The following is a 24,939-nucleotide window of genomic DNA, read 5'->3' on the forward strand; positions in this document are numbered from 1 at the left end:
GTCAGTGTTCACATGCAACTAGACCTGGACAACAATCAAACTTGGGCTGATAAGTGGCAAGAAATATCATACCACACAACTACCTGGCAAAGACCATCTCAAACAAGAGACAATTTTCTCTTGACACTAAATTGATACATCACATAAGTCATCTACTGATTTCCCAAAGTAGCCCACAATCTACAAGATATGCAGTTTGTATCAAATTCCTGTTGCCTGGTATTTTACAGCTGCAACAACATTCAAGAAGCTCAGCATTCTTCAAGAACAAGCAGATCAGAGGAGATTTCTTCAGATTTTCATTGGGTGATTTGTAAGCCATTCTTACTTAAAGAATTGTGATCGTTGACAACCTCACTTTACTGACAGTCAAAGCTCACCAATGGAGGTAAACACAGCAAGCTATACATTTAAAATCAAAGAAAATAACAAAAAACCAATCAATAAAATCTTGTTAAATGTATATTTCCCACTGAATACATTATTGGTGCTACAAAACTTAATTACCTTTTATATTATTTAAGGCTTCCTCTTGTTTAGATGAAATCATAAGCATAGCATAGGGAATAGTGAAGGTATCTTTTTTGTTCTATTGGAGATAAAAACAACTCAACATAATGACTACATAGACATCAGCACTTCAATCTCAGAACATTATTCTTCATATAATATCAAACATCATTCTTCCTAGAAATGAAGAATTTTCACAAAATTGATTGGGGAAAAATTACAACACACACATACAAAACTATCAAAACAACTTTTGACATTCTGGTTTCTTTCATGTCTAAAATTATTTTTAATTAGCATATTCAGATACCTTATAATATGTTGGTAATTGTGATTTGAATCTGGACTTCTGGCCCGGAGGCACAGACAATATCACAAGAGCTCATGATGTTTGAACTGTCAACTCACCTACTTTACTTGTAACCTGAAAATAATGCAAACGTACAGCTACTTTTATAAAAGGTGCCTATGCCAAAAGCATCAAATTCAAAAAACACATTTTCCACCCAGTATAATTTCAAACCAACCATAAGCAAAGTGATTCAACCAGATGAGATTGTGATCATTGACTACTGAGCTAATTATATTAACAACTGGCATAAACCCCACTGAAACAAGCAACAGGAAATGATAACAAGTTAGACATTCCCAAATGGATCATGCCAAATTTTTAGGGGAAGGTAGTAATTAGGTTTATGACATAAATGAGCAGGTGAGTTTGCACAACTTGCACAATTACAATGACCTACATCTTGAAATTCCCAAGACAAATGGTTAAACTATATGATACTGAGATAAGGCAATTATGAGGTCACAGATTTGATTCCTGTTATGCTAAGTCAGCCAACACGTTGCCCAGGCAAGAAAATGTCTGCTTGGGCAAGATATTGAGGGCTACCAGGCAATATCATCAAAAAAGCAAATCGCCTAATGTCAGGAAATGATAAGCTGCTGGAACTAAAACATAAAACAAATATTCACTTAGAAATATTTGGGTTAATCAAGGACAATGGAAGCTATGCAAATAAAACTCCAATAAATCTCTAATAAATATGTCAAATTATGTAACCACTAACAAATTTTACAATACACAGGGCATGAAATTTTGACCTATAGTCGTCCTGAAGACAGAGTTACAGAAGCCAGAGGTCCTCTGTTTGCAGCGTGGTATCTTTAAGTTCCTCCCAAGTGGCTCATACAGCTCCCGTGCTTGCAGGAGTATACACAAGTTGGAGTCCTACATTAGAGATGGAAGTCTGCCACTTAGCTCTGCCATGATATTGAACAGCTGCACCAGTCAATGTTCTCCTTACAGATGTGGATCTCGTAGGTTGATTCAATGTATTCACTTGTCATTCAAAGATCATGCTTGATAGTAATGGCGCACGGAGGGATACCTCTGTCTTCGACTCTGGCTGAACGCAATCCTATTACTGATGACCCATGGAATCTCACAGAATTTCAGTTTGAGCTATTATATGTCCTTTGAATCGATCCCACTTAACATGGTGGTAGTGCACTCAACATTCTGCCAATTCAGTCAGTAATGGTGCTCCCAATTCACTTGGTGACAGGCATTGAAGTTTCCCCTCCTTTCAGAGCTTCTTCCAAGTTATGTCCAACAAGGAGGAGAATGTTTCTTCAGCTAAGGGCAAATAGGTATAGGTACAAAAAAGGCCCAGGTTTTCCTGGTACATATGTTACTATGACACTCTATATTCTCCTACAACATTTATGCTGATCACCACTGCTTCACAATAACAATGTCTAGAAGGTAACCTTTACACAATTTTGTCCCCTGCTGAAAACGGTGAATGTAATTCTCACCAGTTTACACACCATTACAATAGCTCACAACTAATAGATCATTTATTTTTTGAAAAATACTCAAACAATTGAACAGGGATCAGTGTGAGTTTCAGTCTATCCAGAATCTCAAAATTCAAATCCATGACAGTGAAGGGGTTGAAAGAGGTAGTGGTGAGCTTGGAATTTGACATGTTTACAGTCGGTAACGTCAAGTAATAGACATCAGATGAAAAATAATAGGTGGTCAAGGCTTTCACTTCACATTTTTTAGTCACCAGAACATTACAGATTTTCATTCCATCAATCATGACTGAATATGAGCCCAGCTGTAAGTTTTATAATCCATTGCATTCAGACTGCACCTCAATCATCTTCAGTCTACATTCAAGCAGAATGAATGCATCGTATCAACTGAAAATAAATGAGAAAACAATTGAAAGTACCGTACCTTTTCTTTTCTGCTCAAAGTTTTCCATCCTGTTGCTTGATTAATTGATGGTAATAAAAAGGATGATGTAGATGCTGAAGCTTTTGAATTATCAGTTAAATCAAGGCAGAGTTCAACTGCACTTTTTAATGAATTATCTTCATCCTCCACTGCTGCTATCAAACCTGACAGACAGATACCTAAAATATACCCATTAAAAATCATTTATTCTGGCACAACTTTCCAGCAAAACTTTCCAAGTCACTTAGCTTATATATAAGAGAGTATTAAATATGAAGTTATATTAATATTCAAAGAAACAATGATTTGCCAGTCCAGGTCGGGTAATCTCTCAGCAAAAGTGGCAAGCAAGTGCCTAATCGCTTATTGCTCATATGGACCTCTTCGATAAATCTATCACATAACAGGAAAGTTGTTTCCGAGCGAACAATCATTTCTCCAGAATATAAACCATTGGTTCCACAGGGAATTAGACCTTTGGATAAAACCTTGTGCTTCAACAAAAGTAGCCAGATAAAATATTCGACAATGGGGGAAACCAGCAGCATCTTAATTGCAAACCTCAGGATAACCCTAAAGTCAAACTTAATATGTCAAATTCTGTGAAATATTATTTCAAAGTCATGCTATAAACTGATCTTCAACAAACCGATTTTGATTAATAACCTGTGAAACGCAACTGTTCATGTCCATGTTGCTCTTGTAAGTTATTCTCCATGTTCGGTTTGTAAGTCAATCTGGGCTTCAAATTTTAATAAGTGCCGTATTTTTAAACAAAAGAGTGATATAGCCAAGCTGTCCTGATAGTCATTTGGATAATCAATCTGTGGAGTTGAGCAATAAACCAAACAGACTAAAAGGAGTCCAATTTAGTTTCTGAATTATCTAATCTGAGAAGTTAGAACTCTACAATTTCACACAATGGTGAGGGAGATAATTTTCATGTTAATGAACACAACTGTCAAATGCACAGCTGGCATGAAGGTGGATGACATCAGAAACAAGTGAGGCTGTGATGTCACTGCAGTTGAATTCTCCATTTGGGATCAGTAAAGGTTAGTTTCAACTGAGTTTGAAGTTACACCAGTACAAGTCAGTGTCCTCAGAAGAGGGAAGGGAAGTGGCAGTCTTCAGAAAAATCTTGCAGCCTTAAAAGATTCAAACTTCATTGTTCACAATGCTGGCTGCATACGAAAAAATAAATCATATGGCATTATTTGAGTGCCTCACCCCAATACAACATCTAAAACATGACCTCAATTTTACCTTTTAAAAACAAAATCATGTTTGCAGGCCATCATGCACTTATTCTGCCTCAGCAGATGGCCAAGTAGCCTTCTAACAGGCCTCAGGCAATGTAATTTCTGAATCAGCTACAAGATGTAGAAGACATACATGAAATGGTTTATCTGCCTCATTTCCAGTAAGGAAGCGTGGTCCTGCACCCAGCACCAAACTCAATCTCTGAGCACAAGACTTAACTGAACCAACTTACATTCCCAACAAGTTATATTGGGTTCAGGTAGTGATATAAGCATTTCACTTGAGATTTGGGTTATATTACTGATATAAAACTCTATGTTGTACATGAAGTTGGGCCATCTCATAGACCATAGAGGTGCCTCTAAGCTGGTATTAATTGACACCCTTCCCTGGACAAGACATAGGATGATGTGTAAAAATAAAAAAAAAGAACACAGTGGTACAGTCATGGGAATTCTTCTAAGGCCAGGTCGAGGTATACCATTAGGATATCTAACAGTGTGTTACAAATGACTCAGAAGAACTCAATGGGTGCCTGACAAGGGAGTGGCTCCGCTGCTCAGGATCAATATTTCCTAGCTTCAAGAATTCAAAATTTGCATCAAATGTTAGATATATCCATACATTTAGGTGCTGAACTTTAAAATTCCAAATAGTGCCCACCAATACAAACTAAAACACATGTATGCAAAAACATACTTGTCTCCTCTACATTCAGTAATTTCTTTAAACTAAAGATCCATTGCAAAGGTTTTGTTACTAAAACTGTACGCCAGTACTTTTAGAATTGCCATAACGCATTTTAAAATCAAATTTTACCAAAATTAAAGACAATGCAAAAGTTATTGGAATGCAGCATATAGAAGAAAAAGTCTAGAAGAAACTTACCAGAAAATGATCCTGATTGCTCTGTCATGTTATGTACATGGTTTCTACAAAATTAAGTTTTACAGTTCATGAGTCAATAATCATAAATATATTTTCTAATTGTTTCTAATTTGTTGATCTTGAAATCTGTAAAAGTCCAGTTATATTTTGAGGAAAATTAATAGTAACTCTTGGTTATTATTATTATTCCTCCTCTTTTCAAGGCTACCTCCACCTTGTTTCAAGAGTCCAGCAATACCATTCAGTAAATGAAGCACAATAATTATGCAAGAATTCCCAGATTCATTCATCCATCTCTCCTTCCTTTCAGGAAGGAGCGGCGCTCCGAAAGCTAGTGTGCTTCCAATTAAACCTGTTGGACTCTAACCTGGTCCTATGGGAAAGTCAACCTAGCTGAGACTAAGATATTTCCATTTGGGAAAATTGTACTTTCAGTAGCACTGATGAAAAACTGTGGTGTGCCCCTATATTAATTCTCTTACCCTTTTTGTAAATAAAATTTCAAAGTCAATTCATGAAATAAAATTCAAAAGAGACAATAGCACAATTTGTGAATTAGGCTGAGAGCTTGGAGTATAAGCAGGAGTTAGATTCAGGTTACAATCAATTGAACCGTTCCCACTGTCAGAAAGTGCAATAATCAAATAAGACTGAAGCATATTCAAGTATAAACTACCATTGGTGATTCTGGTGCAAAAATAGAATGTAAAGCAAAAGAATAGTGACACAATCGCACTCATATAGCAAGTTAAAAAGGCAAAGTATCTCCAATAACTTCACAAAAGGAAGCAGAGTGAACCTGATCAAAGACTTGGTTAAGAGAGAAACAGTAAGGAATTTTGCTAGTGAGAGAAATGTAGCAAGATGGAAGGATGCAAGAGAATTCAAAATCTCAAAAGAGCAGTCTTAAATCCCTGGCTCCTCCTAGAAATAAGCTGCAAATGGAATTGATGCACCTTTTCAACTCGCAGCGATTATTAACTCAGTCAAATATTTATTCCTACACAATCCTCATAAGCTTTAGAAATACTCTTTACTTACTGCCAAAATTCTCTCAACTTCTTCTGCACAGCGGAGTCCAAGTTGCTGAAAAATCAAAAGTTTTGAAATATCAGATAGTTAACAAAATAAAAAAAAACTGATTGCAATGTGATATTAAAAAAAATATATACACAGAATACCTCATACCATGAATATGCATAAGAAAAACCAGTTTCTGCTGGCAGGATCTTCAACTCATGAACAACTAAATAGAATTCACAATCTTCCTGAAGGGGAAAAATAAAAATCACATTAGGTATTTCTAGTAGTTTCAGAAGACCGTTCATGAGACTGCAACACTTAATAGGTTTGATGACTCTTGAATGTCTTTGTTCACCACAGCCAAAATTCGTAAATCATACCTCGCAAGATCTCTGCACCTGCCTAGGCTTTCAAGGCTCAAGCATATCTGGCTCATGAAATGGCCACATCTTCCAGTTTCAAATCTTGTTCTTACTCTTAGACCATTCTAAACAATAAAGTTAATCTCAGGATGCTCTTCTCAAGAACTCCCTCTGATCCTTTCACCAACCCTCCACCTCACCCCAAACACACACCGTCATTTGCCAAGGGCAACTATCTTATCTCAATAACTGAGAATATCCAAAGATCTGCCATAGTGTCCTAATGTCTCGTTATGTCAAGCATATACCTAGCTCGCACTCTGCATCATTTAGGGCAAAACCTTCAGTCATTTCTTTCAACTCTGGGTTTCCTTCACGAATGTCTCTTCGTGAGCCTGCTCTGCCAGTCAAAAAGATCATGGTTAATTTTCTGCTTCTACTATTACCTCTTACAATCAGCCTGAATACCAAGACCTTCTTCGAATCCAAGAATCTATCGACTGGAGTCTTGCAATTACCTTAATAGCAGACCATCCCCAAGGCTAGGATACAGAGTACCAAATATTCAAGACTTTTTGAAGGAAGAGGTTTCTCCTCTGCTTAATCTGAGACTGTAGCCTCATATTTTAGACACGTGATCAAAGCATCTACCCGTTCATAATTTTCTCATATGATGCAATAATCTATCAATAGAGTTCCTTGGTCTAATTTCTGTTAACCCACTATCACCTCATCTCAAGATTCAGTCTAGTAAAGCTTCTACATCTTTTAGAGAAAAGGTTGATAAACTATTTGATAAACTAAATACTTGATGCACTTGCAAGCTAAATTTGCTAAACCAAACTTTGGCAGAAGGTGGGAAGTTTCTACGCAGAGCGATAGGGTAGTGAGGAAAGAGCATGTGGGGCCAGAGACGTATGAGGTACACCGGAGCGTGAAAGCAAGGTTGATGGGGCACATGCAGGAACTAAACAGGTATGAGAGCGCACATGCAGTTGCTAGTGACGGTACAAAGGAAAGAAACAGGAGTGTGTGTGGTTCAGTGTGAAATTTGTGCGATTGCTAAGCTTCCACCTTAGCCTCCTACTTGCCCAAATTTCTTCATTCCAGCTGCTCCCTCCCGATGCTTGTCCTTGCTTATCCCTTAACATTCTACTCTGCAATCTCCTCCTCCTTTTCCCCAACAAACAAATACTTTGTTCTTGACCATGGTTGTTTTCATCATTCTGCTTTCAATCTAGCAACTTAATTTGCCACCAACATTCCCTCCAAGCTGTACATCTCCAACATTCTGCGCACGTCGATCGCCGTGCCAATGCAGATTGCAGTACTGACTTCTAGTTCTAGATACTGTTGCCACACCCGAACTTCAGAAGTCACAAGAAGAAGAAAAAAAAATTGGACGGAACATTGCTTGCCATCCTCAAACATTTGTTTATGCTTTCTCATGCCTTAGTTCATTTCTCTTTAATGTTTCCCACTATTCACAAGATCTTTTACTTCAAAAGAATTCTGAGACTATTATTTTCTCCAATGCTCTACTTGAATGCAAATTAGAAGCCTGAATGTCACGGTTTAATGTCTTCCTGCATTATCTCTTCGTACATTGTACTGTTGCAAAATCTTGATTTGCATGCAACCAATATTTTTCAATCATATGAAAACTAAGCCAAAATTTTATTTAATTATTCTGAAAGACTGTGGGTTTTCAGAGTGTTTCTTTCTTTTTGTAGATATTTTTATTGAAAATTTAACATTTTTATAAGTTTACAAAATTAAAAAAAAACACAAGGAGAAACATTGATATACAATTAAATCTTAAATAAATAATAACCAAAATTTAACAAAAGAAAAATACAGAGAAAAAAAACTAAACTCAACTAACTACTAATCTAACCTACAACTAACCAGAGTGTATAATTAAGTCTCTTACATTATTCAAATAAGAGAAAAACAAAACCGATGGATAATACAGAAATTGGGTAATGAGATACATGCTCGGAATGTATTAACATCAAATGTAACAAAACCAGTATTTGTGCTGGATTCTTCTCCCAAGGAGCCCCGGACCAGCCAGGTTCGCCATCTCAATTAAATAAAACCCCTTGTTAGGATGGCCGAAATATCTGTATTTATATAATTCAAGAAGGGCTGCCATATTTTATGGAATAATTCGGTCTTTTGGTGCACCATATTTGTAAGGAAGTCAAGGGGAATACATTCCATAATGTGCCAATTTGAAAGTCCAGGGGAGTCCTCAGCCACCCAGTTTATCAAAATATTTTTCCTTGCACAGAAAGAGAGAATAGAAAATAATCTCTTCCCATGCATATCCAGGGAGGGTAAGTTCGAAAAGCCCAAAAGGAGAGATACAGGGTCCACTCTAATTTCCGTTCCTAAGATTTCTGTCAGAGCACTTGCTACTTTAGTCCAATATCTACAGATCTTATGACAGGTCCATAGGCAATGTACAAGAGTGCCCACCTCTATTTTACATTTGAGGGACACATTGGAGATGCTCCTGCCTTAAATTTTGCCAATCGATCCGGTGCTATATGGGCCCTATGAAGTATCTTCAGCTGAATAGCCTGAGTTCTGTTGCAGATGGTGATTCTTCTGGTGTTTTCCCAAATGTCATTTCACGTTTCTATAGAGATTTCTAGTCCCAAATCCTGATCCCATATTTTAAGCAGATTGTCCATATCTCCCGATACTTCATCATGTAGCAAATGATAAATAGTACTGACGGAAGATACCCCCATTGGCCATAGCACTCTACATTCTCTATCTGATTTATAAAGACTATCTAATAACGTAGTCTTCTTCTGTATGTAATCTCGAATTTGGAAGTATCGAAACAGGTCTCCATTAGGTAATCCGAATTTCTGACACAGCTGTTCAAAAGACATCAGGACCCCTTCTTTAAGTAGATCCCCTAAACAAGAGATACCCCTGGATCTCCAGAGTTTGAAAGTGGCATCTGTAAACCCCGGTTGAAATCCCATGCTCCCACTATTGGAGCATAGGGGGATGTTTTATGTGAGTTACCCTCATTTTGCCGCAATATATTCCAATTTAATTGTGTTTAATATTATAGGGTTTTTACAGTGATCCGTAATGATTTTCCCAGAGTGATTTCTGTCCCACCCACTACATGAAATTAAAACCAAAATTAATCAAATTAACTTCATTACTTACCAACTCCAGTTCCAATCTGAGCAGAACATTGAATTTTCTCAAAATAACAATTTTGTTTTTGATATCACTGAACGTATAATTTTCTTCCTCCCTAAAAATGGAGAACAGAAAGTATATACCTGATATATAAACTTTTAACAATATGTACAATTAGCTTTTGGTACCAAAGAAGAATCTTAATGAAAATACAACTTCAATGAATTTATATTGTCCTAATTTATATGAAGGAAAAATGAAATACCGAAGTCAGACAACATTAAAGATTTGTTTAAGAAAAGAACCTGCACTTCTGTGCTCTTTGATCTCATCCTTGAGACACATCAAAATGCGATACTGCTCATCTAGGTGCAGTAACATTTCTCACATGTACATTAAAAAAAAGCCCACAACAAAAATGAATGAGTAGTAAACATGTTCCATATTAAGTATTCATACAAAGTGGTAATACAAGGGGGCATTATACAGTTGCAACTATCAGTGGAATATTTCAATTTATCAAATCAATTCTTTATACAAAATGAATGAACTTGTAGCACTTAAGTGCAGACTTGGATGTAAGCAGAACAGAAACCTGAAGCAAAGCTGGGCACTAGCTCCAACAATGTGCACAGGTTTGCTGCTCTCCAGTCACCTAAGAAATGAGAACTATGCGTGTGAGGCAAGACAGCAAGTATTGTAAACATTGGAAAATTAACAGAGCACCATATAGCCTAGCGTGCATTAGGGTTTTGCCACATTTGTCTCATTTGATTATCCAAAAGCTAACAAACTGAATGTGGTCAGGTCATCATTAATATTCACATTAAAATGGATCAATAAGTTAATAAAAATAGAAAATTAGGTTCCAGACGTAACATCACTGCATTGCTTAAACGAAATATCTGTATTTAATCAAAACGAATAAAGGTTTGGGCCAAAATAAATTGCAAAAAGAACAGGTTTGTGGTTCATAAGTAACAAAAATATTACCTATTACTTCAGTAAATTAGCCATTTTGATAATGTTACCAACACAAATAAACCTCTGCAAGCACTGTGAAGATATTCTTGTTGACCGTGCATTACAGAATCATCTCAGCTGACAGTTATGCAATTAGAAATACGTGGAATCATCCCTAGTTGAGTTATAGGATAATAAAGATATTCTACCAGACGTGCAGGTGACAACCATGCATAACTGACAGTTATCCACACATAACAGGCAGTGTAAATGAAAATATTCAACAAAGTTTAATGAAGAGAATTACAAATGTTATACAACACCACTTTAAGGCTAGAAAATCCTTTGGGAGAAATCAAGGCACAAAATGGCAGTAAGCAGGAAACAATTAAGGCAGAGGTCAATGAGCAGCTTACGATCGATGACTTTTAAAATTCTTTTTAAAAAAATAGTTCCTTTTACTTGCTGGCAGATTACCTCACTGTTGAGTTGTGATTTGTTGATGTTGAACATTAGTCTTCAATCAAAAGGTGCTCATGCATGGCAATGTGATTAAATAATAATTTAAGTGCATCAGTACATGTAAGGATTTGTTCAGGCAGAAGCAATAGATAGGCATTCTGTTGGATGCATGTGCATCAACAAAGCAGGGCAATGCCAAAAGAATTGGTCTTTCGAGGATCATCAACCATGTAATTACTCCACGAAGCAATAGAAATGCAAGTCTTTAAATTTGTAACTACTTACTGCTCCAGGTTATGTTTGGCTTCCTTTGTCACCACAGCCTTAATATGGTGCTTGAGATCAGATAATTGAACAACAGCAGCAGATTCATGTTCACTTTCTTTTGTCCAGTTCTCTAGTGGCAAAACCTGTAAAGAAACCCATAAATGAATTAATGTCCTTAAATCTTATTTCAATTAGTATTCTGATGTTTGGGAGTATCAATTTCACAACAAAGTTTCTACTTGACAAACAGTTCTAACAACTTGCTTAATCATCACTCTAGTACCAAATTTTCAAATGTGTCACTGAGAAATGCAGGATGCCTATTAATGTATACAATAAAGTGCATTAAACCTAGACAGGAATATTAATATAAAAGGTGCAATTCAATTTCAATCATACTTCTAATTGAATTTTCCACAATTACTTGGATTTATGAAAGATAGGTGGTTCAGAAACGACATTATAGAAGTTTATAAAATAATGAGGCATATAGGTACAATTAATGGCAGAAGTCTTTTCCCTTGGATGGAAGATTTCAAGATCGGGGGCACATTTTTAAGGCGAGAGGAATCGGATTTTAAAAAGACATGAAGGGCAAATTTTTCACACAGAGGGTTGTTCATGGATGGAATGAACTTCCTGAGGAAATGGTGGATGTAGGTACAATTACAACATTTAAAAGACATTTGGAGAAGGACATGAATAAGAAAGATTTGGAAGGATAAGGGCCAAGAGCAGGAAGGTAGGACTAGTTTAGTTGAGATTACGTTCAGCATGGACTGGTTAGAGCAAAGGGTCTGTTTCTGTGCTGCATGACTCCGTTATCCCTATAATCATTAACTTCCTAAAATGTATTGTATTTTCCATGACCTCTAATGACCTTTGAGTTCATATTTGCTTCTTTCTTCTGTTCAGTTATACAGATATCTATAATTCTTGACAGCATCATCTCTAGGGATGGCAACACAGCAGTCAAGCTTCTGGTCATACTTCAACATGAAGGCAACATTCTAGTTGCTAGTTTTCTGAAGGGTGGCGGCTTATTTATAAAAGTTAGACAGCATCAAAATCTCAATGCCATCTGATTAGGGCCAAATATCAAGGAGGCATGTTTCAAGCAAAAGTTTACACAGGAAAGGAAAATTCTCATACTCCAAAATGCCAAGTCGTCAAAAAACTTATAAATACTAGGAACATAAATTCTTGCCCTTTCCAAATCAATTGTACATAAAAAAGACATAGCAAATGCACCACACATTATATAACATAGACAGGAACTACACCTATTTAATCATATACTCATAATCTGAAGACACTAGGCCACTGCAAAAGCTATTAATGTGCACATCAGCATCAACTCCAACTGGCTGGCAAGCATAATGCAATTTCGTAATGCATGAACTTAATGGTTTTGGTTGCTAAATGCATTATGCATTGCATCTGATGGAAGATGTTTGTACATTGTTGAAATTCAGTGCAGTATCTGTTACATGTAACTCTTTCATATGCAGTTTATGGTTAAGCAGTTTTGTGGACTGTAGAAGAACTGAAAACAAAAAATGCTGGAAATCACACCAATCAGGTAGCATCCATGGACAGAGAGCATGTTAACGTTTGAAGTCTAAATGACTTTTCATCAGAGCTGATGTGAAGTATGACAGTATGCACAATTTAATTGAAAAACAATTGCATAACACAGTGTAACTCATTAAAAGGTAGAAGACATTTTTTTAAAGTCTGATTGAACTGCAATATACATATATTGTGCTGAAGACAAAACTTCCAGTGGTTCCACAAATAGAATGCTTCAGTACTAAGAAAGAAAATTTGACAAAATTCCAAGCAAACAAGTTCATTCAATGATGTTCAGATGACTGTTGACTTCAGCTCAGCATGTCCAGTTCACAAGCATCTGCTTCCATTTCACATTATATCTACAGCGACATGTTGAATTAAAAATTTTGAACTAAACCAATTGATTAATTTAGTTCAATTTTCATATGGGTCACGTGCATTTTCAAACAACACAGAATAAATATGTACACAGTTATTGTGCATCAAATTGTACTGTCGTTATAGTAATTCAGGTATGAAGTCAGACTTTTGAACTGACTCTTTGCTCCAGTAACTATTAGCTTCATAAGTGAGATAGACCTCAACTCCATTCCAAGCAAAACAGTCCATAACAAAGAACTGATCACATAGTCTGGCAAGGGTATGCAAGACAGCTCACATTATTAGAAAACAGAAGCCTTGCAAAAATAGGTGCTATAATAAATCATAAAAGCAGATTTAAATTATGGAAGCCAAAACTTTGGTCCTGCGAGGAGATTGTTTCTAATATTTGAAGCACGAATATTAGAGAAAGAAGATATCTCACACATTTTTGTCATTTTCTTTAATGCTCTAATTTTCTTTGCTTGAAATATTTGTTTCTTTCAGACTGCATTGACAAAATGGAACCTATACCAAAATCTCATGGCCAAAGCAATTGGCTTGGTCAAAGTGATAGGTTTTAACAATTATCTTAAAGGGAGACAGGGTACATAGAGATTTAGGGGAAAATATTTCAAAATCTAGCACCTATACAACTGATGGCACTACTTTGGTGGTGCAGGAACTAAAATTCAGGACAGAGAAAGCCAGAATTTTCAAAAAAAAAATACTATCTTGGAAGAGCATTGGGGAAGGAATAACAATTGGGAGCACTAAGCAACAACACTCACCTCCCCACCCTAGACCCTCCAAGATAGCCATAATTGTCATTTCTTCAGCAGAGTCCTTTCTTTACAAATGACAGGGCTTGACAACATCTCAAAACTGCCACAATCTCATTTCACTTAGTATTCTTGAAGCTGACAAGAAAACAGCACTTGGCTCAAAGAAACGTTTGGCTCCTAACCAAATACACTATTCAGTGATCAAGGCTGGAAATGCACAGGCATGGATCAGATTGACTGTGATCAAATACCAGCCAACAAACAGACAAAAGCTCAAGGATGAATAATGAATAATGGGCATCTTTGTGAAATACTACAGTGGGTGTCCTCCTTGGAATCTTACTACAGCAAACTAGTCAACATTTAATGAACAAGAATTGGAAAAGAAAAAACTATATTTATATTTTATAAAGTATTCTTCTGTCTTCCTTTTCAATACCTGTAGCTCAAGTAAGAAGTCCACATCAACCCAACTAACGTAACTGAACAGAAAAGTAAACGCGTCTCATTGCTATCCAAATTATTGTAGCATTTTATGAAACTGAAGACTCCACACTGAAAATCTAGATTCCCAGGGATTGATTGCAAAAGAAGATGGCCTTTTTGGAGACTGCTCTGCCCACTAACATCATTTCTAAAGCACATTAACTTAAATTTTGAATAATATTGTCTACTGCGCTGTGGTTTTGTAAAATTGATCACTGTCTGTAAGCACCATATCTTTCCCCCTTGCAGTCAAATCATTTATAGTTGGATTGTATAGCTGGAGTCCAAATCAATTGCTCAGCAATCTTAGGGCCTGTTGAAATCTAATTGCAACAGATGGGGGAAGAATGTGCATAACTCCAACTGCCTGATAGTTGAAATGGGACTGCATTATAAATCCAATTGGTTTCTAGTGATAGCTTTGCATCTGAACCATTGGCAGTTTCCTGAAGCTTTTTCTGATTGTTGAACACAATTTAATACTTGGCCTTCAAGAAATCAGTATTTTGGTGTCTGCAAACCTAATAACTGAACATTCTGACAACAATTGAAAACAGAAGGATGTGGATATAGAAATAATCAGTTAATTATGTCATTGGTTTAATACTGATTTGCACAAAATGTATCATGTGTAAGAAAATAAAAGTGCAAACTGGCAGATTAGATCAGCACTTCTTTCATTACATATTTTATATTAAAGTTTCAAAAATCACTATTCTTTTGCCACACCTTTGCTCTGAAGAGGCCGAGAGTGTACAAGCTAGGTTTTTAGCTCACTTTTTATTCCAACAGTCACTACGTCTGACAGTGGCTAAGACTTTGAAGTTGTGAAAAATGCCGTGTAAATGCAATTTCTTTCCTTACTATTTCTTTCATAGTATCTCAAAACATAGACATGTTGCACCTAAGTCTCAAAAGAGAACTGAGATAAAGAAAAGAACATGCTTGCATTCCAAGCACATAGCTGTTCAATCACCATGACTGCCTATTTCCATCTCAAGAATATCATAATACTAAGCACAGGACTCCATCCAAATGGTGGCAACAAAAAAAAACTGTACTGGCAGAAGGGGAAAATTTGGTGAAGAGGGTTTATGCTGTTCGCTGAAGCAAAGAATGAGATTTAGAAGGATTTGCTACCTGCCTGGCTGCAGGATTCAGGACATCTGCTCAGGGCTGGAGAGTAGCTTGCAGTGAAAAGTACAAAGTCCAATCATTGTGGTACTGTTAAAGCACAGATTTGAGACAGCCCAGGGAATCCCTTATGGACTCAGACCTGTGAGCCTCTCTCTTGGTTCGTCCCGGAGATTGTACTCCTTGGATGTTTGGAATAAAAAACCCTCTTACAGACAGATTAGTTTAATTTTAGTCATCCCCTTTATTTACCAATAGCCATCACTTTTACAACATAATACTGATACCTATAAGCTAAACTATCTAGGTTTTAATAACCTAGGAGAATAGGGTACCAGATCTTCAAGTGCCCCAGCAGGCTTCTCTGATGTTTCCTTTACAAAGTGGCTTCCTTTATACAAAAGTTTTTTTAAAAATTGCATGTTCTTAATTAGACAGGTAACAGTGAAAGACAATAATTTGTAAGGAAGAAAGGCTCAGTTATTAGGTTTGCAGACACCAAAATACTGATTTCTTGAAGGTCAAGTATTGACAGGTCTGTGTACACTTGACTAATCACTCTTACAGGCCCTAAGCCATTCATCAGGTGGGAAAAACATACCCAGCAGAGTTAGGTGCCTGCTAGCGAGATAAACTCCTATCATAAAGAGGTACCAGTCTGAGCTAATTACAGAGTTCAGAAAGTAACCTTGCTCAGCTCACATGTCTGATACAATTATTTTACAAAATGGCTTCTTAGCAAGGAGGACAAACCTTTGACCATAAAATGGCTTCCTGACACATTGTGCCAGAATCTCTTCAATGTTAGGCTTAGAATAATTTCTAAGCTAGGAGCAGAGTCCTGCTTTCTAAGTACTGAATCATTCTGTACCCGAGGCTGAGATGTTACCATAAGGTTACATTTAAACTGACTCATTAGTCTTTGAATTAAACATGCTTTCTTTTCAGGGTTGTGGTTCAAATTCAAATAAGACACAAGATCTGATTAGTTAGAATTGACAGTGGAGCAGTCTGTAAGATCTGTAGATGGTCTGCAAGAACAACAAGTAAAGTAAGGCTTCATCAAAATTACCTTTTACAGAGTTTGTATTTAATAACCGGTAATGGCTACTCAATATCATCGTAAAGTCCCAAAATGCAATTAAATTCAATCCATAGCACATAAGCACTAAGAGTTAATTTTCTACTGGCTCCAACAGCCTCAGCACTAAAATGGTCTCTCTCTCTCGTGTCCTTTTGAACTCTCAAGTCAGGGTTTCGTAACAGCAAAGTTTTTTTTCTCTCTGTGTCTGCCCTGCTTGCATGGGGTAATAAGAATCCATTATAATTAACAGCATCTGACCGTTAATTACAAAGCTTTTGATAGTACCGAGTTTCGTTTCAGGGTCAGAATCGAACACTGTCATTAATTTCACAAGGGAATGGCTGTGAATGTTATTGCTTGGTGTCCTGTTCACACAGATTCACCGATGCTAAGACAAATGTTCTTAATTGCCTTACAGCATCCTGTTATCACTTGGTGAGCCCAAATGTCCCGATCTTCTGCATTCCTTGAGTTCCCCCTTTTGCTGAGCCTTCCTGCCTGTCTATTGTCTTGTGCAGTAAACGTGTTCTAGAATTCAGCATTACATTTTAGTCTGAATGTTTAAAGACAAATTTTAAAGCCTGTCAGGCAAGATAACAAGAGATTCTGCTTAGTCATTATGATGAGTCAGACACTAAATTAAGAATCAGGCTCAAGATTAATAAAGTCTGAATTATTGCCTCAACCACAGGCAAACTGATAAAGCAAATAAATTAGATAAATGAATGCATAGAGATGTACATCATGGAAACAGACCCTTCAGTCCAACTCGTCCATGCCAACTAGATATCCCAACCCAATCTAGTCCCACCTGCCAGCACCCGGCCCATATCCCTCCAAACCCTTCCTATTCATATACTCATCCAGACGCCTTTTAAATATTGCAATTGTACTAGCCTCCACCACTTCCTCTGGCAGCTCATTCCATACACGTACCACGCTTTGCATGAAAAAGTTGCCCCTTAGGTCTCTTTTATATCTTTCCCCTCTCTCCCATGTAGCAAAACGAACATCACAGAGAGTTGTGAACGCAACTCAGTATATCACGAAAACCAGCCTTCCTTCCATTTACTCCATCTATATGTCCCACTTCCTTAGGAAAGCAGCCAACATAATCAAAGATCCCTCCCACCCTGGTTGTACTCTCTTCCAACCTCTTCCATCAGATAAAAGATACATAAGTTTGAAAACATGTACCAAGAGATTCAAGAACAGCTTCTTCCTTGCTGTTATCAGACTTATGAAACGAACTTCCATATATTAGAGCTGATCTATCTCTGCACCTTCTCTATAGCTGTAACAGTATATTGTGCATTCTAATCTATTAGCCTGATGTACTTAAATATGGTATGATTTGTCTGGATAGCATGCAAATCAATACTGTTCATTCTATCTTGGTACATGTGACAATAATAAAAAGATCAGAGGTTACACAATAAAACTAAATGATTTGTATCTGAATAAACAGTGCATTTGAAACAAACCCAATGAACCAAAAATACAAGTACAAATAAATATATTCAAATTGCCATGGTTGAGGAATGCATAAATTTGGAGTTGAACATTGAAGGGAACTTGTCATTTAGCAAGGTCAGGGGGCTAGGAAATATGGAGGAGCACATCTATTAATTAATGATGGTATTGATGTAACAGAGAGAGATAACTTAAGTTCAAGAAACCAGGGTAAAGGAATGGTTTGGGTAGAGTTGAGAAATAATAAAGACAAGTCAATTCTGGGAGTGGACATATTCTATGACAGTAACCAAACAGTTGGATGGAGTATATAGGAAGAAATAATGAAAGCTTGTCAGAAAGGTATAGTGATAATCACAGGGTTATCAATTTTACCATTCCTGAAGAAGGGCTCATGCCCGAAACGTCGATTCTCCTGCTCCTTGGATGCTGCCTGACCTGCTGCGCTTTTCCAGCAACACATTTTCAGCTCTGATCTCCAGCATCTGCAGTCCTCACTTTCTCCTATCTATTTTACATACAGACTGGAGATTCAGATGGGCAAAGAGAGCCTAGAGGTGGAGTTGAAGGAATATTCACAGAATAGTACATTCAGAAGCCAAGCAGACACAATCTATACTAGACTTAATATTATACAACAAAATAGAATTGTTTGAGTGACCTTAAAGTGAAGCCCTGCCCAGAGGAAGCAGCAATACACATATAGAATGTTATATTCAGAGATAAAGAGAGAAAAATGAATGTAAGCCTAATGTTTTAAACTTAAAAATACTGGCAAATTTGTTTACAGGATAGGTCAATAGAGATGCATTAGCAGATATTTAAGGGAAAATTTTAAAATACACTGGAAGTACATTCCAAAGGAGAAAGAAAAAGTCCAACAGGAATACCCATCTGTTGTTAACAAAAAAAGAAGCAGCAGCATCAAACTTAAAAGAAAAAACATATAATTACACAAAGATATGTGATGGGTCAGTCAGGCAGAATATAAAAAGCAGCAAAGTATTACTGGAAAGATACTAAGGAGGGAAAATTAGAGCACAAAAGATGAAATATAAGAATACAGAAAGAATTTTTATCTCGTTAAAAAAGAAATAGTTAACGTAAGCGTTAGACCTCTGGAAAATTAGTCTCTGGAATTAATAATGGAATATGAGGAGATGGCAAATGAATTAACAGACATTTGCATCAATCTTCACAGTGGAGAATATAAGTAACTTCCCATAAATAGTTGTAAAAAAAAAAAAAATCAGGAAATGGAAGTGAGGGAGAAACTTAAGAAAATTACAATCACCAAGCAAGTGGTATTTAGCAAATTGCTTTACTTTATTGGTCAGAGCATTGACTATAGGGAGTTGGGAGGTCATGTTGTGGCACAGGACATTGGTTAGGCCACTTTTGGAATATTGTGTGCAATTCTGGTCTCCTTCCTATCGGAAAGATGTTGTGAAACTTGAAAGCGTTCAGAAAAGATTTACATGGATATTGCCAGGGAGAGGCTGTTTTCCCTGGAGCATCAGAGGCTGAGGGATGACCTTATAGCGGTTTATAAAATCATGAGGGGCGTGGATAGGATAAATAGATAAGGTCTTTTCCCCGGGATGGGAGATTACAGAACTAGAGGGCATAGGTTCAGGGTGAGTGGGGAAAGATCTAAATGGAACCCAAGGGGCAACTTTTTCATACAGAAGGTACTGCGTATATGAATAAGCTGCCAGAGGAAGTGGTGGAGGCTTGTACAATTACAGCATTTAAAAGGCATCAGGATGGGTATATGAATAGGAAGGGTTTGGGGGAGATGGGCCTAGTGCTGGCAAGTGGGACTAGATTGGCTAGGGATATCTGGTCAGCATGGATGAGTTGGACCAAAGCGTCTGTTTTCATGCTGTACCTCTCTATGACTCTACCGGCTAATGTGTACCTGGGTCTTAACGGACTTCATCTGAGGGTCTTGAAAGAAATGACAAGATAGATAGATGATGAGATGGTTATAATTTTTCAAAATTCCCTAGATTCATGGAAGGTTCTATGCCACTGGACAATAGCAAGTGTAAATCCTTTATTTAAGAAGGCAGGGAGACAAAACAGTAAGCTAAATTGTCATAAGGAAGATGTTAGAAACTATCATTAAAGATTTATAGAAAGCCACTTTGAAAAGTTTAAGGTAATCAAGCAGATTCAGCATGGTTCTGTGAAAGGGATGTCAAGCTTAACAAACTTATTGGAGTCCTTTGAGGAAGTGAAATGTGCTGCAAATAAAGTGAAACTGGCAATGTATTGTACTTAACGATTTCAAGAACGCATTAAATAAGGAATCTCAAAGGATAATGCAGAAAATAAAAGCCCATTGTGTAGGAGTAACATATTGGCTTGGATGAAAAGTTAGCTGGTTAACAGACACAGACAGTAGGCATAAATGGAATTGTAAGTTGTAACAAGTGACATGTCACAAACTTCAATGCTCAACTTTTTTTACAATAGTTATAAATTACTTGAATGAAGGGACCAAAGATATGGTTACTAAATTTGCTGATGGTATAAATATAGTTAAAGAGAGAGTTATATAGAGAGAGACAGACAGACAAAGGAAGAGAGAAACAGAGAGAGACAGAGACAAAGAGAAACAGAGAGACAGAGACAGTGAGTGTGAGAGACAGTGAATGTGAGAGAGAGAGAGAGAGAGAGAGAGAGAGAGAGAGAGAGAGAGAGAGAGAGAGAGAGAGAGAGAGAGAGACAGACAGAGAGAGAAAGAGAGAGAGAGAGAGACAGAGCGCGAGAGTGTGACGGTGTATAGGCCTGTGAGAAGGTGTGTGTGTATGAGTACGAGGGTGGGGGTGTGTGTGTGCGAGCGTGCACGTGTGCGCAAGAGTCTGGGTGTATGTGAGTGTCTGTGTGTGTGTGTGTGTGAGAGAGTGTGCATGTGAGTGCGAGCGAGTGCGTGAGAGTGAATGAGTGTAGTGGAGTCACCTGTACGGGAACATGAACCCTAGATCCAGGTTGAGACCATCCTCATGGGTACCGAACTTGGCTATCAGTCTCTGTTCAGCGACTCTGTGTTGTTTCTATTCCAAAGTCTGCCTTGGAGGACAATCATCTGAAAATCTGAGGCCAAATGTCTCTGGTCGCTGGAGCATCCCCTGTCTGGCGATTATTGCGCAGTGTCCGTTCATCCATTGTCATGAAGTCTGCTTGGTCACGCCAATGTATCATGCCTCAGGGCATCCTTGCCTGCAGCATATGATATAGACAACATTGGCAGAGTCACAGGAATACTTGCCATGCACATGGTGGCTGGTTTCCCCACATGGTATCCACATCAACACTCTGACATGTCTTGCAGTGGTTGCCATGACAGGATTGTACTGTATTGTGGTCGATGTTGTCCTGAAGACTGGGCAGTTTGCTGCAAACAATGGTCTGTTTAAGGTTTGGCAGTTGTTTAAAGGTGAGAATGGAGGCGTAGGGAAGATTTTGGCAAGGTGCTCATCCTCATCGATAATTTGTTGCAAACTGCAAAGAATATGGAGTAGTTTCTCTATTCCTGGGATTACTGGATGAAGAAGGGCATCCTATTGGTCGTATCCCATGTCTGTCTCCTGAAGAGGTCATTACAGTTTCTCGCTGTGCCACTGGAACTGGCGATCGATGAGTTGAGCATCGTACCCTGTTCCTATGAGGCCATCCTTCAGCAGCTTCAGGTGTCTGTCATGTGCCCCCTTATCTGAACAGCTCCTGTGTATGTGTAGGGGTTGTCCATAAGGGATGGTTGTTTTAATATGTTTAGGGTGGAAGCTCGAGAAGTGCAGCACAGGGTTATTCGTGGGTTTGCAGTAGAGTGAGGTACTGAGATGCCTATCCTTGATCGAGATGCGTGTGACTAAGAATGAGACTGATTTCAAAGAGTAGTCCACGGTAAGTCTGACAGTGGAATGAAAGTTGTTGATATCACTGTGTAGTGCTTCAGTTTCTCCTCACCATGGGTCCAGAGGAAGAAAATATCTGGTGTATAGTGTTGGTTGGAGGCCCTGTGCAGCAAAGAAGTCTTGTTTGAACTTGTGCATGAAAATGTTGGCATATTGGGGTGAAAATGTCGTCCCCATGACTGTTCCATGTGTCTGGATGAAGAACTAGTTGTCAAAGGTGAAGACAAAGTGGTCAATGATGAAGTGGATGAGTTGTAGGATGGTGCCTGGAGATTGGCAATTGTTGATATTGAGTGCTGAGGCTGTTGCAGCGATGCTGTCATCATGGGCAATGCTGGTGTAGAATGTCAAGATGTCCACTGTGACAAGCAATGTTACTAGTTCGACTAGAAAGTAAGTTGTGAAGATGACACAAAGGGATAGAAAGGGAAAAATGGCAAAGATCTTGCAGAAGTGGCAAAAACTGTAGTAAAAGTGAAATTGCTCATTTTGGCAAGAAAGAAAAAAAGCACATCATAGCTAAATGCTGAGCAATTGTAGAACTTGGATGAATGTAGATTTCTCCAGCTTCCTCATTTCCCCTCCCCCCACCTTTTCTCAGTCCCAACCCTCAGACTCAACACCGCCTTCTTGACCTGCAATCTTCTTCCCGACCTCTCCGCCCCCCACCCCCTCTCCGGCCTATCACCCTCACCTTAACCTCCTTCCACCTATCGCATTCCCAACGCCCCTCCCCCAAGTCTCTCCTCCCTACCTTTTTTTCTTAGCCTGCTTGGCACACCTTCCTCATTCCTGAAGAAGGGCTTATGCCTAAAACGTCGATTCTCCTTCTCTTTTAATGCTGCCTGACCTGCTGCGCTTTTCCAGCAACACATTTTTAAGCTCTGATCCCCAGCATCTGCAGTCCTCACTTTCTCCTAGAACTTGGAAATGCAAAGATATCTGAACATCCAAGTGTATGCATCACAAAACAATACTATATACGTAGGAAAAGTAATTAGGAAATCTAATATAATATTATAATTTATTGCAAGGAAAATTGAATACAAAAGTAGGAGGTTATGCTTCAGTTATGGAGGGCATTGGTGAGACCATCTGGAGTAAAGAATTGGTCTCCTTATTCAAAGGATGTAAATATGTTGGAACCAATTCAAAACATTTACAAGTCTAATACCTGGAATGGGTGGATTATTTTAAGAAAGTCTAGCCTTGGACCTGCTGGAGATAAAAAAAAGTGACTTAATTGAAAGAAAGATTTCAAGAGGTCTTCACAGGGTGAAAATGGAAAGAATGTTTCTTGTGGGAAAATCTAGAACTTGTGATCACTATTTCAAAATGAGATGTCACCCAGTTAAGACAGTGATAGGAAGACTTTTTTTTTTAAAATTCAGAGCATTGAGAGCCTTTTCAATTCTTTTTCCTCAAAAAACCTGATGGAAGCACAGTCTATAAGCAGGTCATACCATAAACATTTTAAGGCACACATTGATTCTTGATAAGCAAGCGGTTAAAAGATTATCGGAGAATAGGCAGAAATATGGAATAATCAAATCAGCCATGAAATGCAGCAAAAGCTCAAGTAGCTGAGTAGCCTAGTCCTTTTTGTGTTCATATCATCCATCTCCACCCCTTTCTTAGCTCATCTGATGCTGAAACCGTTTATATGCCATCGCTATTTGTGGATTAAGTTCTATTTCGAAAGATTTAGCCATAGAGTCACAGTGTCACACAGCATGGAAAAGGACCCTTCAGCCCAACTTGTCCATGCAAGACAGGTTTCCTAAAGTGAACTAGTCCCATTTGCCAGCAATTGGCCCATATCCCTCTAAATCTTTACTATCCATGTATCTGTCCACATGGTTTTTAAATGTTGTAATTGTACCAATCTCTACCACTTCCACTGGCAGCTTATTCTAAACATGCACCATCCTCTGTCTGAAAAGGTTGCTCCTCATGTCTCTTTTAAATCTTTGCCCAATCACCTTAAACCTATGACCTCTGGTTTTGGACTTACCTACCCTAGAGAATAGACCTTGGTTATTTACCTTATGAATGCTCCTCATGATTTTATAAACCTCTATAAGGTCACCCCTATTGGCTCCATTGCTCCAGGGAAAAATGTGCCAGCTCATCCAGCCTTTCTTTTTAACTTAAACCTGCCAGTTTGGGTAATATCTTTGTAGATCTTTTTGCACCCTTTCCAATTTAATAACATTCCTCATATAGTTCTCCCAGACTCCCAACTTGCACTTTCTATAACCATGAACTCAAAATACTGCTGGTAACAATAATCTGCACCAAATCCCATTCACCAAATATCATTATGTTCGCTGCCCTTCAGTGACTCCCAGTCTGGCAACACCTCAATTTTAAAATTCCTACCCTTGTTTTCAAATCCATCCATAGTTATTCATAGAATCCCTACAGTGTGGAAAGAGGCAATTTGGCCCAACAAGTCCACACTGACCCTGCAAAGAGTATATACTTCCCAGACCCATTGCCCTATCCTATTACATTTCCCTTGAAAAATGCACCTAAGCTACACATCCCTGAACACTGTGGGCAATTGAGCATGGCCAATTCACCTAACCTGCACATCTTTGGGCTGTGGGAGAAAACCCACACAGACACAGGGAGAATGTGCAAACTCCGCACAGACAGTTGCCTGAGGCTGGAATCGAACCCAATGCCTGGCACTGTGAGGCAACACTGCTAACCACTGAGCCACCGTGCCGCCCAATCCCAATCACATCCAGTCCCATATTCCTCTAAGATATCCATACTCAACACAGTTTAGCCACCAGAGCATCCCTATTCTTATTTGATCCATCTTGCCATATTCAGCAGCCAGGGTCCTAAACTCTGGGATACCCCTCAACCCTCTTTCACTCTCTTTAGTCATTTAGATGCTCCTCTTCTGTGCTAAAACTTCATTCAGCTTAGTATCAAT

The 24,939-nt window shown here is 38.1% G+C and overlaps 1 protein-coding gene across 5 annotated transcripts in view; it reads right to left on the bottom strand.

Annotated features, from left to right (window-relative positions):
• Window positions 1-24,939, bottom strand: part of acd (ACD shelterin complex subunit and telomerase recruitment factor) — a 94,172-nt gene that overhangs the window by 13,095 nt on the left and 56,138 nt on the right. For 4 of the 5 annotated variants that reach the window (XR_015759968.1, XM_043707066.2, XM_043707065.2 and 1 more), the window contains exons 2-8: window positions 11,188-11,312; window positions 9,502-9,592; window positions 6,107-6,186; window positions 5,960-6,004; window positions 4,919-4,962; window positions 2,768-2,946; window positions 508-589 (exon numbers count right to left, since the gene is read on the bottom strand). Coding sequence is in view for 4 of the 5 variants with exons in the window: in XM_043707066.2 (XP_043563001.1) it covers window positions 508-589; window positions 2,768-2,946; window positions 4,919-4,962; window positions 5,960-6,004; window positions 6,107-6,186; window positions 9,502-9,592; window positions 11,188-11,312 (646 nt within the window). In the remaining variant the exon portion in view is untranslated. The remainder of the gene's footprint in view (window positions 1-507; window positions 590-2,767; window positions 2,947-4,918; window positions 4,963-5,959; window positions 6,005-6,106; window positions 6,187-9,501; window positions 9,593-11,187; window positions 11,313-24,939) is intronic. The other variant, XM_087995935.1, reaches the window with a different exon arrangement.

This window comes from Chiloscyllium plagiosum, unplaced genomic scaffold (genome assembly GCF_037043375.1).
Source record: "Chiloscyllium plagiosum isolate Xiang-an unplaced genomic scaffold, Cpla_swu_hap1 HiC_scaffold_17, whole genome shotgun sequence".
Taxonomy (NCBI): domain Eukaryota; kingdom Metazoa; phylum Chordata; class Chondrichthyes; order Orectolobiformes; family Hemiscylliidae; genus Chiloscyllium; species Chiloscyllium plagiosum.